The sequence below is a fragment of the Oncorhynchus nerka genome, linkage group LG9a, assembly GCF_034236695.1.
Source record: "Oncorhynchus nerka isolate Pitt River linkage group LG9a, Oner_Uvic_2.0, whole genome shotgun sequence".
In the NCBI taxonomy this organism is placed as follows: domain Eukaryota; kingdom Metazoa; phylum Chordata; class Actinopteri; order Salmoniformes; family Salmonidae; genus Oncorhynchus; species Oncorhynchus nerka.
This window is the reverse complement of record NC_088404.1, coordinates 15,206,721-15,223,475: the sequence shown is the minus strand read 5'-3', so window position 1 is coordinate 15,223,475 and position 16,755 is coordinate 15,206,721. Positions and strand designations below refer to the sequence as shown.

Genomic DNA, 16,755 nt, shown 5'->3' with positions numbered 1-16,755 from the left:
TATGGATATTTGAGGCAATACCCCAGATTTTGTATTTATCTACACAACTGCGATATGTATATTTGCCTTTATTGTAAATGTTGAAAATACAACTTTAAGACTAGGATTCAATCCGACGCATGCTATAGCGCAGCTGAGGTATAGGGGACATTTTGCCTTTGAAAAGGTAATTTACACTTGAGCCGACATTCAAAGCGTTTAACCATGAATGTGAACTCCCCAAACGGCTGGGAAGTAGCCTTTAACAGGCACATTGTCAACTGTCTAGCGCAGTAGCATTATAAACCATGTTCGGATTAAATCTTGGCCTAAACCTGTTGAAATCCTGAAATACCTTTATTAATATACATTTTGTGTATACTGAACAAAAATATAAACGCAACATGCAACAATTTCAATGATTTTACTGAGTTACAGTTCATATAAGGAAATCAGTCAGTTGAAATAAATTCATTAGACCTTAATCTACGGATTCCACATGAACTGCAGAGAGGCGAGAGAAACGCACACCTGTTAAAGCGAGGTGCTGGCTAGAGGAGTTAAACACTAGAAAAAGAAAAGGAGATCCGCACACTCTAGGAGCTAGCTCAGATGCAATAACTTAATAACCTCATAACCAACGTTTTGACTGACAAACTGTCTGCATATAATGACGAACACTGCGGGTCACTAGTTAATATAGTGTCAAAGAACACACACGTGTCTGTAATCATGGCCGGGTTTGGTTTGATATCATTGGTTAATTTACAGTTGATATCATTTGTTAATTTACAGCTATAAATATAACATATAAAAAACACAAATGAATAGCATACGATCATAGATACAATTTGGCTACATAGACCTACAAACATTTAATGAATAGCACAATTACAATAACCACAAGATTGGCTTCAGATCAAAGTCTACGTTGAGACCGAAGGGAGCAAGGTTCTTTAAATTAAAGACCCAGGCAGCCTCTCGTTTTAACAATAAATTGTCGAGGTCAACCCCTCTCCTAGGGAGGGTGACGTGTTCGATGCCGATAGAACGTAGGGACATATCGAGTGGTTCGCTTCCAAAAAGTGGTCCGTAACTGGATACGTACAGTTCTTTTTACCACAAGGACAAGTTATAAGATAAATAACTGCCTTATTGGAGCACGTGATAACACATTTGATTGGGATTTGTTTCCCTGTTTGGGGGTGTTTGAAGGAGCTACATTTGTAAGTGCCATTGCATTACGCGCAGCCATTACACTTTCCTTCCGGCAGAGGCGCAAATAGACTTTGTACAGGGGTATTTTGGGGTGGTAAATCAGTTTACCAATTGATCTCTGAGATTTCTGCCCCATGAGAATACGACCAAGGGACGGTCCAAAAACACATTACCGATTCTGTCATCGTACTTAGAATATGCCAATGTTTGTAAACGATTCCCTTAATTTGTTCAGAGCATTTTGAATAGCAATAGTAAAAACGCAAGAATGCTTCTTTTTGCGAGACTGTCCTTGAAAGATATCATGTTTCGATTTGTTTTAGATTTTCTCAATGGCAGTATTAATCTGACAATTTATCCCCTCGAATTTTCTTTGTGTCTCAGCCATATTTCTGTCAGAATCTGATTGTTTTTGGCAGATTCTTTCAAAAAAGGGCACAGCCTTGGGTTGGCAAAGGCCCGCCCACTGGGGAGCCAGGCCGAGCCAATCAGAATGAGTTTTTCCCCACAAAGGGGATTTTTTAGACAGAAATACTCCTCAGTTTCATCAGCTGTCCGGGTGGCTTTGATGATCCCACATGTGAAGAAGCTGGATGTGGAGGTCCTGGGCTGGCGTGGTTACGTGTGGTCACTGGTTGTACATACTGGCAAATTCTTCAAAATGACGGAGGCTTATGGTAGAGAAATGAACATTTAATTATCTGGCGGACATGCCTGAAGTCAGCATGCCAATTGCACATGCCCTCAAAACTTGAGGTATCTGTGGCATTGTGTTGTGACAAAACTGCACATTTTAGTGTCCTTTTGTCTCCAGCACAAGGTGCACCTGCGTCATGATCAAGAATAAAATGCAAAACATAGTTTGTTCAAAAACAAACTTGCTTTATTGCCACTTTCACTACAGATTAAACACTCATAAGAGCAACAATTTAAGACTACTTCCATTTGAATTAAATAAAAACAATGAGTCAGAATGAGCAACATTCTGCTACAGTACGCAAGATGGGCACATCATTAAACCAGCAGATTTTAGTAATGCAAACTTTATTTACAAAACATGAATTCCTTCATGCCATGCTCCTTCCTTCACTTTGAGAACAGAATCCTTCAGGTTTTATGAGTCTTAACTTCATAGATGAAAAAGCTCATTAGCAAGTGCAGCAAACAGTGGTATAAACTAACAAGGCCTGGAAACAGGTTTGGGGTCAATTCCATTTCAATTTCAGAAGTAAACTGACATTCCAATTCTGATTTTCCTCAATACTTCTGTATGACAATAAAATAAAAAAAATGGAATGTCAGTTTACTTCATGAATTGAAATGGAACACACTCCAACCCTGCTGGAGGCTCAGAGAAATGTTATGGTTTGACCATGGAATTCTAAAACCTAAAAAAGGACAGGTTAAGTTACACATATTACAGCATTTTGCACATGGAAACTGTACACTATAACCCTAACTTGACACTTAAAAGCATTGAGTGGTTAGCACACATGAGTATATACAAACAATTGTGCCACGATACTAAACAGAAACTAGTCCACTTATAGAATATTATACAATGACAGGTTCTTTTTTTCAATTTATACACAGAAGAGGGGATTGCCCTGAAAAATAAGGCCAGGATAAGAGATGGGTTTGGGGGTAGGTAAAGCCAATGCTTGGTGGGTTTCAGGGTGGAGGCTGGCTAACACATTGGATAGACTGGGTATAGAGGTGGAGTTAGGGGTCACTCATTGGATAGACTGGGTATAGAGGTGGGGTCAGGGGCCACTCATTGGCGGTTGCTCTTTATCCGCTCCAGCCTCTTCTTGAGGTCGTCGAGGTTGGCGGCAGGGGACGAGGAGCGTGTGGGGCTGTGGGAGTGGGACTGCTCCTGCTGGAAGTGGGACTCACGGGACTCCTTGAGCTGAGACAATTTGCTTTGGAGCATGTCTGTGGAGGAGGCCACCGAGGGCTTGGACAGCAGGGACGTGATGGGACGCGTCGGTCCACTGTCCCCCTCCACCTGCTGCAATAGCTGAGCCTGCTGTAATGACAGAGAGAAGGAGGGAGAGAGAGGAAGAGAGAATATATAGAAAAAAAAGGTAGGAGAGAACAGGTGATAAGGTTTACAATTGTGTGACACTAGCTATAATATAATGGGGACACTCATCAATAGCTATAATATAATGGGGACACTCATCAATAGCTATAATATAATGGGGACACTCATCAATAGCTATAATATAATGGGGACACTCGTCAATACAGCAAGTATTACAAATCTACATCGTAATATAAATCTATAAATGTAAATGTGAAATTGGTAAGCCAAGTGGCATCAATGGGATCGATATTAAACTAACCCTGGAGTTGTTCTCCAGTCCCTGTCTCTGTCTCAGTATCTTCAGTCTCTCATAGTACACAGCAGGTTTCATCTCCTCTCCGTTCAGAGGCACCGAGCCAGAGTCTAGGCCATGTTGGGGAATCACTGGAACAGAGAGAGAAACATCACACTTCAACTCTTCACAGCTACTGAGCTGCTTTTTAACCAGTACAGCAGATGCATATAATATCAATGAATTGACATACAGTAGCTAGCTACTAGTAAACCACAACAGTAATAACACTCCTTATACCAGAGCACTGGAGCCAATGTTATATGATTACATTCCCTACTGCTCAGGTAAAGGGTTGGGACTAAAGTCTGTGGGTTGGCCAGGGTAGACACTAGTCATATCAGATAAAGTATGAAAAAGGCAAAGACCAATAATTCCCTTTTAATCCTGCAGGGTTATTACCTGTGCTAGAAGGCTGGATCCTGCCTTTGCCCTCTCTCTCAGACTCAATCATGCGCAGGCCTCTCTCCACGTAACTCTGAAAGAACTGAGACGTGTTCCTCAGGAAGGGCTCCAGGTCAGCGTCTGAGTACTTCTGTTTGTACTCATACAGCTCCGTCAGACCCTGGAGAGAACATCACAACACACACAGCCAACTTAAAACTGGAGTGGGACTGGAAATGAATTTAACCAGTTATTGAGAACACATCTTTTAGAATTAGGAACTGAGCAGGGGGATGAAAACAGTAAAACTAAGGTATGAATACATGAACAGGAATAATAAAGAAAATAAATCACCTCTTTTGTGTTTTCCTTGGAACCAATCTTCTTGAATATCTCAGAGAGGATGTCGCTCACTTTAGCTTTCGACATCCTGTCATCCTGGAAGCAGGAAGAAGCGATTAGGCTTCATGGAAGCTTGACAATTCTCTTTAATTCAGTGTATTCACTTGGTGTTCAATAGAGGTTGGGTTAAGTGAACATACCTGTCCTTTCTCTGTGCCCCTGTCAGACTTCATGCCAGAGAAGTTTCCAGAGTGTTTAACCACACGTCTCAGGTGGGCCTCCAGCTCAGACTCATTCCTGTTCTCGATCATGGACATGTGGTCTAGGATCTAGCCACCGCAAAACAACATGGTCAAAACAACCTACCTATGGTCTACTTAATGAAAACCAGAGAAAATAGACAGCAGTACCCCTGAATAATGCACTAATAAATAGTAAGGTGGTTCAATTCAATACAACTTAATTGTTCCTCAAGGGGGAAATTAATCTGTGTACATAAAACATAAATCACTAAACCATTGGCTGTGAATGACGTGTATGTATAGTACCGTGGCTCCAGTGAGTTTACACAGTGTGTGTGTGTCCGCGCAGTACCTTAGCTCCAGTGAGTTTACACAGTGTGTGTGTCCGTGCAGTACCTTGGCTCCAGTGAGTTTACACAGTGTGTGTGTGTGTGTGCATGCGTGTGCAGTACCTTGGCTCCAGTGAGTTTACACAGTGTGTGCAGTAGGGTCTTGAGGGTCCTGTGGGGTACATCACTCTTCAGCTGCTTGAGCTTCTCTTTGGGGAACACCTTCATGAAGTTGTGAACATCCAGTAGGATGCGGTCCAGATTGATGCTGTTGATGGTCTCTGGCAGGAACCGGATCATACGCCACAGGCACTGCAGACACAGAACAAAATAAATTCCATTTAATTCCAATCATCAGTTTGAGATTGTACAGGCAGTGTCAAGGGAGAAATTCACCACTTTTTAAAGTCAAATTCAGTATCCTCCATTTATGTGTTCGTTGGGAATACAAAGAATAGGAAGTTTATGTCTGAGAAAATCACGTGACAATGTACATAGTATGTAGTGATGGGGGGGGGGGAAATAGACAGTTCAAATTGCAGTATTATACCGATACTTTGATGGCAAGTATTCATTTGTAAAAATATAAATAATAATTGCTAGTCGGCTGTACCTGTGCCAAAACTCAGGTATTTTTCATTCTATAGCTTTGTTCTCCATTTTCTTTTTAAATAGTAAGCCAACGTGTTTTCAGCACTCATTTTCTCATGCTCACTTGTCTCTCTGCAGCAGACACATAGTGAGCAATGTTTGTAACAAATCAATAAAAATCGCAGTAACTAATCGCAATACATATCGTACCGTGATAATATATTGTGAGGTCCCTAACAATTCTCAGCCCTAATAGTATGTAAAACAACAAAAGTAAACTCTCCCACAAGAAAATAGTGAAAGAGATATTACCTTCATGACCAGTTCAGCGAACATAGGTGACCCTGATGAAGTGGTAAGACTGTCCTGTAGCAGCACTAGAAGAGCGCTGCATAGACACAGAACAGAGACTCCGTATAAACACTAGATACTGGAACTCACTGGAAACTCAAACATATACAATCAGGAAACATAGGATGTTTGTTTGGGGGTAGGTACATTTCAATATGAATAGAAGATTAGAAAAGTAGAAATTCCTTATTAAACCAGGAAGAAGAAAAATGAGAGTGAATGGAATCTGACCTGAGGATGTTAGTCTGGTCAGACTTCTCCAGTACTCTGACCACCAGCAGGTTGACAGAACGGATGAGCTGCTGACCGTCCTCGATGTCCTCAACCCGGGCATCCAGCATCAGGGTGATCAGACCGTGCATCAGGTCCTTCAGCACGCCCATCGACGCCTCCCGTGCAAGGCTCTCCATAGAGAACAGCTTCAGGAGGCAGACCCAGGACAGGGACACAGATGTCAACACTAGTCTACTAAGCCTACTCAGGTGTGCTTGGCTAAAAAACGTTTGTATTTATTATAACATTTTACCAATGACAAAGAACAATTCATTTGCCAATCTTCAGGCCTTAAAATGGTCCAACAGATCTCCCTAGTGGTGTTCATGTGTAGTCACACTCACTGAGAGCATATTGCCGATGATGCAGCTGTAGAGCTTGAAGATGTCCTTCTTGTCGAGGCGGTCGTCAGCCATGTGTGTGTTGTAGATGAGGCGCAGCTGCATGAAGGTAGCGATGAGGAACTGGTCAATGTGACCTGACATGGCCTCGGCTTTGTCCTCCTGCCTCAAAACCTCGTCAATCTGGGGGAGGGGGAGGCACAAGGGTTACAGACAGAGAGACAAGAGAAGCCCACACCACACACACTTTGGTACTGTCGTTATCAACCGTTTACTCTCTCCTAACCAGAGCAGAGTACCTCAGGTAAATACATGGGTGTTAAGAGGTTACCTTACTTCCATTTCTTGTGGTTATTATTGTGAGAACTTGGTTGAATAGGATTTCTAATGTTTTCATCACACATTGCAACAACAAAAATAAAAATGAGCTGAGGTTTAAAGTTGAACAGCAAAGCCTGGTATTTCCCCAGTGAGTGATGTTGCTATGCCTCAGTGGAGGCTGCTGAGGGCAGAACGGCTCATAATGTCTAGAACGGAGCAAATGGAATGGCATCAAACACCTGGACACCATGCGTTTGATACCATTCCACTGATTCTCCCCAACAAAGGTGCCACCAACCTCCTGTGCCTACACTAGAGTCAATGATGTACCTGGGCCAGAGCCTGGATGCTGGTGTTGATGTCGCCACTGGCCACCTGGGAGATGACAAAGTTGATGGTGGACGCAGTACTGTTGTGGAGGTCGTCAAAGTGGGGCGACACAGAGCGGATCCTGAGGGAAGACAAGCAACTCACACCTTATATAACCATGTGTCTTATGAGATCTCTCGTGATGATTGGTCTTATGATGACAGGGTCCTTAAGTCTCTTGCACTTAAGATCCATCAACACACATCTCTCCCAGCCAGCTAAGAACACAGCTATTTCAGAACAAAGTATAAAGTTGGCAGGCAGATCTCCCAACCTGTGTTGGTACCAGGGCTGCTCAGGGCAGCCGGGGGAAGAGTACCAGGGCTGCTCAGGGCAGCCGGGAAGAGTACCAGGGCTGCTCAGGGCAGCCGGGGGAAGAGTACCAGGGCTGCTCAGGGCAGCCGGGGGAAGAGTACCAGGGCTGCTCAGGGCAGCCGGGGGAAGAGTACCAGTGCTGCTCAGGGCAGCCGGGGGAAGAGTACCAGGGCTGCTCAGGGCAGCCGGGTAGAGTACCAGGGCTGCTCAGGGCAGCTGGACACTTACTTGGGCTCTGGCATCATGATGGGCTCCAGCAGTTCCTCCAGTTTGTGTTGGACCAGGTCAGGCAGCTCACTGACCCGTGTGTGGTCGTTCTCAATCATGTCTAGATCCAGCTGAAACTCCTTGGGGATAGAGGGGTGTGAGTGTTCCCGCTCTGCATTCTGAGCCCGCGCTTGGCTGGTGGAGGGAGGACAGAACAGGATCATTCAGAATCAGAACCATGTCATGGAAACCAACACTTACAGAGAGGCAGGCAGGCAGCACACAATAGCTCTGTTCCAATATCCCCCACTAGCCTACTACTTAGAATGCATGCCCAATACAGTGTGGTTGGCTAGTATGGACACTGGAAGGTTACCATGGACACATTAAGACAGTTGCAACAAACGAGGAGGGGAGGACACAGTAAATTAACTACTTTGTTTAGACTGGTGAGTGTTACATTACAGCCCCATTCGGAGTGCTTCTGGAGAAGAGCAGAGGGCACTGGGAGAGGCACTGGGAGAGGCTCGGCGGTACTCACATCCTATATGTGCGATACATTATTCTGTCCATGGAGAGCAGAGCAGCGATAAGAAAAGAGCAATTATAAAGGAGAAGAGAGGCTCTGGATTAAGAGACCACACCATGCAACGATACTGGGAAAACTAAAGGGTGACTGACCAGCAAACACACAGAATTTTATAATTGGTTCAATTTAAGTTTGAGGTTTGCGTTAGGGGTTTGTTCAAGGTTAGGGTCAGTTTAGGGTTGCCGACATTGGACTGTCAATGAGTTGCAGGCCAGTCACGTGCCTTTAGTTGTACCCAATGAAACATAGGTTAGAGCAGGAGGAAAGACATTCAAGAGACATTGAGAAGGAGCATTAAGATATTTTTTACGAGGGTTTGTAGATAGGTCTTAAAACATGGACAGAATTTCTTTACCATGAATGTTAGTAATGGTAAAAAAGTGGTACTATCTAGTAGATCACCAGACATAAGTATAGTAAAAACCCCATAGGTAGGTTTGTTAGGAGAGAGAGCCATGCTGTGGCAGGTAGTTGAGGAGGCACTAGGCCAGGGACTTGATCCTTCCCATACTTGAGCTTGTTGGGCACTTCTTCCTGAGGTTGCTGAGCAGGCTTCCTCATGAAGGTAGCATTGGGGTTGGAAGGGTGCTCTCTCTGGAGCCTCTCCCTCTCTGCAGTCTGTCTGTTGGGTGGTGGGGCAGCTGCCGGGGTCTTCTTAGCAGAGCGCTTGACCCTCTCCTCTAACATACTCATCTCCTTCTCAGACAACTGCAGGAGAAAGACAGGATGTTTGAGATTAACACTGGAGATGATATATCCAGAGGGGTCTAGTCCAAAGCAGGATAGTAAATTGGCCAACTTTGATAAACATTCAGATTTTAATGGTTCATTAATAAATTAAATGGTTGTTGGTTGAAACAGTCCATGCCCATTTCAAGCATATCTTTTAAAATGTATTAATTCCAGAAGATTTAAGCAAGTTAGCTGGTTAACTCATTGATCCTGCGTTGTGACATACCCTCTATTGTACTGAAGTTTACACTATGTACAAAACATTATGAACACCTTCCTAATATTGAGTTGCGTGTTGCAGTTCTTAACACACTCAAACCGGTGTGCACTTGGCACCTCAATAACCCATTTAAAGGCACTTAAATTTTTTGTTTTGCCCATTCACCCTCTGAAGAGCACACATTCTCAATTGTCTCAAGGTTTAAACATCTTTATTTAACACGTCTTCTCCCCTTCATCTATACTGATTGAAGTGAATTTAACAAGTGACAATCAATAAGGGATCATAGTTTTCACCTGGATTCACCTGGTCAGTCTGTGTCATGGAAAGAGCAGGTGTTCCTAATGTTTTGTACACGGTTTCAGTACATTGTACTAGTGAGTAGCTTACATTGCCAATGAGTTTGTAGACTTGGTCGCCACAGACGTTGTACACAGCCACCACTGTGTTGAGGGCAGCGTTGCGTACGGAGTTGTCCCTGTCTCCGATGTGAACAGCGATCTCTTTCAGGGACTTGGCCGGTGTTGGCTGACACACATTCATCCCATAGTTTTCTATCAGACAGCCCAGCTCCTCAAGACATTCTGGGGAAATACAGGGAGAGATGGATGGTAAGATCTGGAGCTTTTCAGACTGGAGTCACACTTTAGGTATTCAGACAGTTTCCCCAAACACAGATTAAGCTTAGTCTTAGACTAAAACATCTTTTAATATTCCCCCCATAAAATGTAATAGCTTTTATCCAGGACTAAGCATAATCTGCGTCTGGGAAACTAGACCCATAGAGTGTAGATTAACTTCTCTAGGGTAGGGGGCAGCATTCGGAATTTTGGATGAAAAGCATGCCCAAATTAAACGGCCTGCTACTCGGGCCCAGAAGATATGATATGCATATAACTGGTAGATTTGGATAGAAAACTCTAAAGTTTCCAAAACTGTTAAAATAGTGTCTGAGTATAACAGAACTGATTTAGCAGGCGAAAACCTGAGAAAAATCGATCCATTTTTATTTTAGTTTTCTATTCAATGCCATTACAGTATTCATTGACTTAGGACTCCATTTGCAGTGCCTATGCCTTCCACTAGATGTCAGTCTTTAGAAATTGTTTCAGGCTTGTATTCTTATAAATGAGAGAGTAAGACCAGTCTGAACAAGTGGACCCTACCGTGCCGCAGAGCTTTTTCATGCGCATTTCTTGTTTACCTTTTATATTGACAACGTTGTTGTCCGGTTGAAATATTATAGATCATTTAGGCTAAACAACAACCTGAGGATTGAATATTAACATCGTTTGACATGTTTCTATGAACTTTATGGATACAATTAGGATTTTTTTGTCTGTTTTGACTACGTTTGAGCCTGTGGATTACTGAAGAAAACACGCTAACAAAACGGAGGTTTTTGGATTTAAAGAGACTTCATCGAACAAAAGGAACATTTATTGAGTAAATGAATGTCTTCTGATGGCCACCATATGAAGATCAAAGGTAAGGGATTAATTTTATCTCTATTTCTGAGTTTTGTAAAGCTTCTGCTTGGCTGGTTACTGTTTGTAATAATTTGTCAACTGGGCTATGTTCTGGGCTAGGTATGCTTTCGCCGAAAAGCATTTTATAAATATGACACTGTGGTTGGTTTAACAAGAAGCTAATATTTAAACCTATGTAAAATATGTTTTGTTTTCTGAATTTTTATAATGAGCATTTCTGTAATTGAATTTGGCGCTCTGCAATCTCACTGGATGTTGGCCAGATGGGACGCTAGCGTCCCACGTACCCTAGAGAGGTTAAGAACCTGAACGTTCTTACAATGAATTACAACATTTCTGACACAATCACTTACTGTAATGAATTCTATAACCTGTTTTAGTCCTTATAGCCTTGGTCAACCTCAGTCACAACTAAAATCTCTTTCTTACCAGCTCTCTGTTTGGAGTTCTTGGACTTGGTCCCGTCCATGAGGAATGGGAAGACTTTGCTGGCAGGGTAGACCTTACACAGCATGGTGAGGATGGCACGCACATCTTTACGCACCACATCCTTCGACTCGCCAACCTGTCAGGTGAAAGAGGGTTATAGATGGCTAGTCAATAGTCATATTAGCATTTGCAGCTTCACCGTGTATCAAATATTTAACTAAACCTTTCCTTTTTTGTTAACCTCTTATGCAAGGGGGCAGTATTTTCACGTCCGGATGAAAAGCAGGCCCAAATTAAACTGCCTGTTATTCAGGCCCAGAAGCTAGAATATGCATATAATTAGTAGATTTGGATAGAAAACACTCTTAAAGTTTCCAAAACTGTTAAAATAATGTCTGTGAGTATAACAGAACTCATATGGCAGGCAAAAACCTGAGAAAAATCCAACCAGGAAGTGGGAAATCTGAGGTTTGTAGTTTTTCAAGTGATTGCCTATCCAATATCCAGTGTAAATGGGGTCAGATTGCACTTCCTAAGGCTTCCACTAGATGTCAACAGTCTTTAGAACGTTGTTTCAGGCTTCTATTGTGAAAGGGGAGCGAATAAGAGCCGTTTTAACCAGTGGTCTGGCTGAAAGCCTTTAGTTTAGTCACGCTCGCGGCCGTAAGCACGAGCTCCGTTCCCTTTCCTTTCTGAAAGGAATTGTCCGGTTGGAATATTATTGAAGATTCATGATAAAAACATCCTAAAGATTGATAATATACACATCGTTTGACATGTTTCTATGAACTGTAATGGAACTTTAACTTTGTCTGGACTTAGTGCCTGCGGTTTGTGCATTTGGATTAGTGAACTAAATGTGTGAACAAAAAGGAGGTATTTGGACATAAGTGGACTTTATCGAACAAAATGAACATTTATTGTGGAACTGGGATTCCTGGGAGTGCATTCCGATGAAGATCATCAAAGGTAAGTGAATATTTATAATGCTATTTCTGACTTTTGTTGATTCCACAACATGGTGGGTATCTGTACGGCTTGTTTTGGTTGCTGAGCGCTGTACTCAGATTATCGCATGGTGTGCTTTCAGTGTAAAGCTTTTTTGAAATCTGACAGCGGTTGCATTAAGGAGAAGTTTATCTTTAAAACCGTGTATAACACTTGTATTTTCATCAACATTTATGATGAGTATTTCTGTAAATTGATGTGGCTCTCTGCAAAATCACCGGAAGTTTGAGGCAAAACATTACTGAACATAACGTGCCAATGTAAACTGTGATTTTTGGACATGAGCTTTATCAAACAAAACATACATGTATTGTGTAACATGAAGTCCTATGAGTGCCATCTGATGAAGATCAAAGGTTTTATCTCCATTTCTGCTTTTTGTGACTCCTCTCTTCGGCTGCAAAATGGCTGTGTTTTTTTGTGACTAGGCGCTGAACTAACATAATCACATGGTATGCTTTCGTTGTAAAGCCTTTTTGATATCGGACACTGTGGTGGGATTAACAACAACTTTATCTTTAAAATGGTGTATAATACTTGTATGTTTAAGGAATTTTAATTATGAAATTTCTGTTTGAATTTGGCGCCCTGCACTTTCACTGGCTGTTGTCAAATCGATCCCGTTAAAGGGAGCCCTAAGAAGTTTAAGACTTGTTTTTTTATTTTATTTAACCTTTATTTAACTAGGCAAGTCCGTTAAGAACAAATTCTTATTTACAATGATGGCCTAATCTAGGAACAGTGTGTTAACTTAACTGCCTTCTTCAGGGGCAGAACTACAGATTTTTACCTTGTCAGCCCGGGGATTCGATCTAGCAACCTTTCGGTTACTGGCCCATAGCTCTAACCACTAGGCCACCCAAAATCATACATGAAAACAAATTTTACGGCACAATTCACAGTGGGTGACCTACTTGGAGGGCGAGGTAGGGGAACGCCCTACTTGGAAGGCGAGGTAGGGGGACGCCCTACTTGGAAGGCGAGGTAGGGGGACGCCCTACAAGGAGGGCGCGGTAGGGGGACGCCCTACAAGGAGGGCGCGGTAGGGGGACGCCCTACAAGGAGGGCGCGGTAGGGGGACGCCCTACAAGGAAGGTGCGGTAGGGGGACGCCCTACTTGAGGGGGATGGTCACCAACCTTTTGGGTCAAGATCACAGAGTCCAAAAGCCAGCAAAGATCTACCTCTCAGATTTATTACTATTTTTTGTTGTTGTTGAAAACATGGCTTAAAAACTTAAGCCTACACATTAACCTATTAAAAACATAAGCTTATTCTACATTAACCTAACAGTTCTGTAGCAATGAGGTTTGTACAGTAAGCTATAGGCCCAATACATTATCACTGCATATTGGCTATGCCCTGTTATTGTTCTTCACAGACCATTATGAAATTATATTTCAAAATTGTTGGTATATGATCACACTGGTAATATATGTGTTGTATTTCTATTGAGGCACAGCAGAGAGAGCATAATAATGAGCTTTTTCTCATTTTACTGGACTGATGGCCTGCATCTGATGGTCACTCTGAGGGGAGGGAGCAGAGGGGAGGCTGTCTCTCACCATCTCTCGCCCTCCCTCCGCTGAGAAAAGGGGACACAGTCTTCCAGCTGATGACGAAACTGAAGTCGCACTGCATTATTTCTGCCTCATGCACCAACTTACAAAGTTACTCCTATGACCAGAGAAAGTGAAATATTCCTTGATATTAAAAAAGAAACAAGCCGCTAATAATAACAATGCAAGCTTATGGGAACACTTTCCTATACTCATACTTTACAGCTGCACTGCTGGTTTTAGCACGAGTGGAAGTAGGGAGAATGCACATGTTGTGTTGACAATGCTGAATAACAACTTAAACATGAACTTACTCATAAAAACAGCAGCTATTTGCTGTATTCATTGAGTCGCTAGTCATGGTTTTAAAAGCTTAGAAAACTCACAGTATCAACTGCTGTGTGTTCGAGGCTTCTTTCATAGCCTACGGCTTGAGGAAACTGTCCAGACACGGTGATCTGAGCACTTGATTTGCTTCCTAGGCCTGCCGGGTATGCAGAGTTCTACTTTCAGGCACATGACATGGTTCATAATGGGAATACCTTTCTTTCCAGGCACTAGGGCTGCTGAATCAAGTGCACCAACCGCCAACAGCGCAACCCCCCCCCCCCAAAAAGGAACGCGGAACGCAAGGCTTTATCGTAGTTTTTTTTAGTGTTTGGTGACCGACTACGAATGCCTTGGAGATCAACCAGTTGGTGACCACTGAGGTAGGGGAATGACTTACTTTGAGGATGAGGTAGGGAATGAAGGAGGAGGCCTCGTATTCATTGAGGTGGTAGTTCTCTCTGCTCAGTGTGGGGAAGAGCTGCTTGAGGTACTCCAGCACCTTCATCAGCACAGTGCTGTTGGTCTCAAAGAAACGCAGCGTGAACCACTTCAGGATCAGGTCCAAGCAGCTGACTGTGCCCTCAAGCTCATCCTCCATTCGCTACAGAGTGGAAACATAAGATTGTAGTCAGTCAAGTAAACAAGCAACTCCCTTAGGTTTCTAAGAAACACTAATGGTTTTGGTCTAAGAGAAACTAAAAAACAAGATTTGATTTTTGAAGCCTTTTCACTCTTCAGACTCAAACAAAAGTATGTACAGAGTGCAGGTCCCTATTGCTAAAGAGATTTCATCTCAGTAACACACACCTGTATAAATAAAGGTTCAAGAAAAAAAGAAAACACTCAATCAAGGGCTGCATCTAATCCAGGGGTGTCAAAGTCAAATGGACGGAGGGCCAAATAAAAAAATCAGCTACAAGACGAGGGCCGGACTGTTCGAATGTTCATCGAAAAATTTTTAAATGACGCATATAGTCTAGTGAACCTAATTGAACCTACTGAAAACCTAACAAATATATTACAATATGATCAGATAAATAAAGCAATATTTTCTTATGGCTCTGTCAGTAATCTTTAATTTTCAACAGACACAAAAGACAAATTTCCTTTATATAAATATCCCCATAACATGAACATTAAATGAAAGAAACCGGTATTCAAGGCACCATCAGTAGACTATATTTTCTATTTTAGCAAAAGTGGGCTAAATTTACTTCAAAGAAAAAACAATAATAGCAATTTTCTATCATCCACTCAGAGAAATATTTTTAAAATATTGGATTGAAATACAAAAAATAAAAAATCTATTAATCAAAAACAACACTTTGTTTAATAATAACATGCAGTGAAAACAAATATTAAATTTTAACTTTTAAACTTGAACTGAGTAAAACTCTAAATATGTGATTGCTGCAATGCTCACTTGTTTGAGGTTGAGGTGGAAGTGGTGTCCCATCTTTTCCACAAGTTCATCAATGTTGTAAGGCTCTGAGCTGAAGAAATGCTGAATAGTGGAGGTGTTCAAGTAAGTAAACTTCTGTGTGATGTTTGTTCAGGTTCATCAAAGAAAACAGTTGTTCACACAGCTATTGCTGTAAACATTGACGTTTGAGCAGCTAGTCATGGTTTTGGGGAAAAGCTTAGAAAACTCACAGTCAATCAACTGCTGTTGTTGGTGAGCTTTTTCACAGCAAATGGGTTACGAGCAGTTCCAACCTGCTTTTTGTGCTTCAAAGTCAGCAAACGGTGATCAGCTGAGCATACCTATTTTTGCCAACTTCCTAGGCACTGGTAGAGCTTCTCTTTCATGGTCTGGCAGCTGGGAAAGTGGCTCAAATTTTCTTTTCAGTCTCCCACAGACAGTTTGGTTTTAAATGCCTTCTGTACTGTACATATCAGAGATGACACGATCCCGACCCTGCAGCTGCAAGTTTATTGCATTCAGATGACGCAACCCAAGTGCACCGTAATGTCACACAGAAAAGCCATTTCACACAGAAACATTTATCGGAGTTGTGTTTGTCTTTCCCTTTGCTGTCCAGAACAGACAAATCTCCTAGCTCGAAACATCTTTGAAGCACCTTTCCCTGGAGCACCTCAAGGCAAATCACCATGCTGTTTCTAACTCCGTCAGAAATGCCTTGAACTGGGTGATTCAAACCTTTGGCTCTGATAAAGTTAACTGTGCGCGTGATGATGCTCATTACATGCTCCATTTTCAAGGCTTTACCGAACAACGCTTCCTGGTGTATGATACAATGATAAGCTGTCAGCTCACCTGTCGCGTTTTCCTCTTGCATCTTTTCCCGTATCTTCGCCACCAGTCCGCTCCTGTGTCCACACTCAGGTGCTCCGTCGGGGAGTTTTCCCAAGGCAGCTCCATCTCATTTACATCTTGACACCTCTTCATACAAATCATGCCCCGTAGTTGTGCCATGCATAGGACGTAAAGCCAAAAACTCCTCTGTCACGCTTAGGTTGGAGTCCACTCCGGATGAAAATTGACAACTGGGCAATGTCAGAAATGTCGGTGCTCTCATCCACAGCCAAGGAATATGCAATAAAATATTTTCCCTTTTTCACAAGCTGCTCTTTTAGATTGATGGACAACTGGTCTAGCTGGCAATGGTGTTTCTGCTCAGACTCACATTTAAAAAGAGTTGCCTTTTTTCTGGGCAAACTTCGTCACAAACTTTAATCATGCAGTTTTTGGAAATCCCCCTCCGTAAATGGCCGGGCTGATTTAGATCTCTTCT

At 42.4% G+C, this 16,755-nt stretch overlaps 1 protein-coding gene across 4 annotated transcripts in view; it reads right to left on the bottom strand.

Moving 5' to 3' along the window:
• Nucleotides 1–2,058: 2,058 nt before the first annotated feature.
• The window catches only part of LOC115115578 (cytoskeleton-associated protein 5-A-like), a 36,581-nt gene continuing 21,884 nt past the window's right edge, over nt 2,059–16,755 (bottom strand). Inside the window, exons 29-44 of one of the 4 annotated variants that reach the window (XM_029644059.2) lie at nt 14,397–14,600; nt 11,104–11,239; nt 9,575–9,768; nt 8,744–8,940; nt 8,185–8,208; nt 7,665–7,838; nt 7,083–7,203; nt 6,435–6,614; nt 6,049–6,236; nt 5,779–5,854; nt 4,999–5,187; nt 4,505–4,633; nt 4,317–4,400; nt 3,981–4,143; nt 3,546–3,670; nt 2,059–3,226 (exon numbers count right to left, since the gene is read on the bottom strand). In XM_029644059.2, the coding sequence (XP_029499919.1) occupies nt 2,972–3,226; nt 3,546–3,670; nt 3,981–4,143; nt 4,317–4,400; nt 4,505–4,633; nt 4,999–5,187; nt 5,779–5,854; nt 6,049–6,236; nt 6,435–6,614; nt 7,083–7,203; nt 7,665–7,838; nt 8,185–8,208; nt 8,744–8,940; nt 9,575–9,768; nt 11,104–11,239; nt 14,397–14,600 (2,439 nt within the window). In that variant the 3' untranslated portion in view covers nt 2,059–2,971. Of the gene's footprint in view, nt 3,227–3,545; nt 3,671–3,980; nt 4,144–4,316; nt 4,401–4,504; nt 4,899–4,942; nt 5,188–5,778; nt 5,855–6,048; nt 6,237–6,434; nt 6,615–7,082; nt 7,204–7,664; nt 7,839–8,184; nt 8,209–8,743; nt 8,941–9,574; nt 9,769–11,103; nt 11,240–14,396; nt 14,601–16,755 lie in introns of those variants that run through there. The other 3 variants (XM_029644060.2, XM_065022355.1, XM_065022354.1) reach the window with 3 other exon arrangements.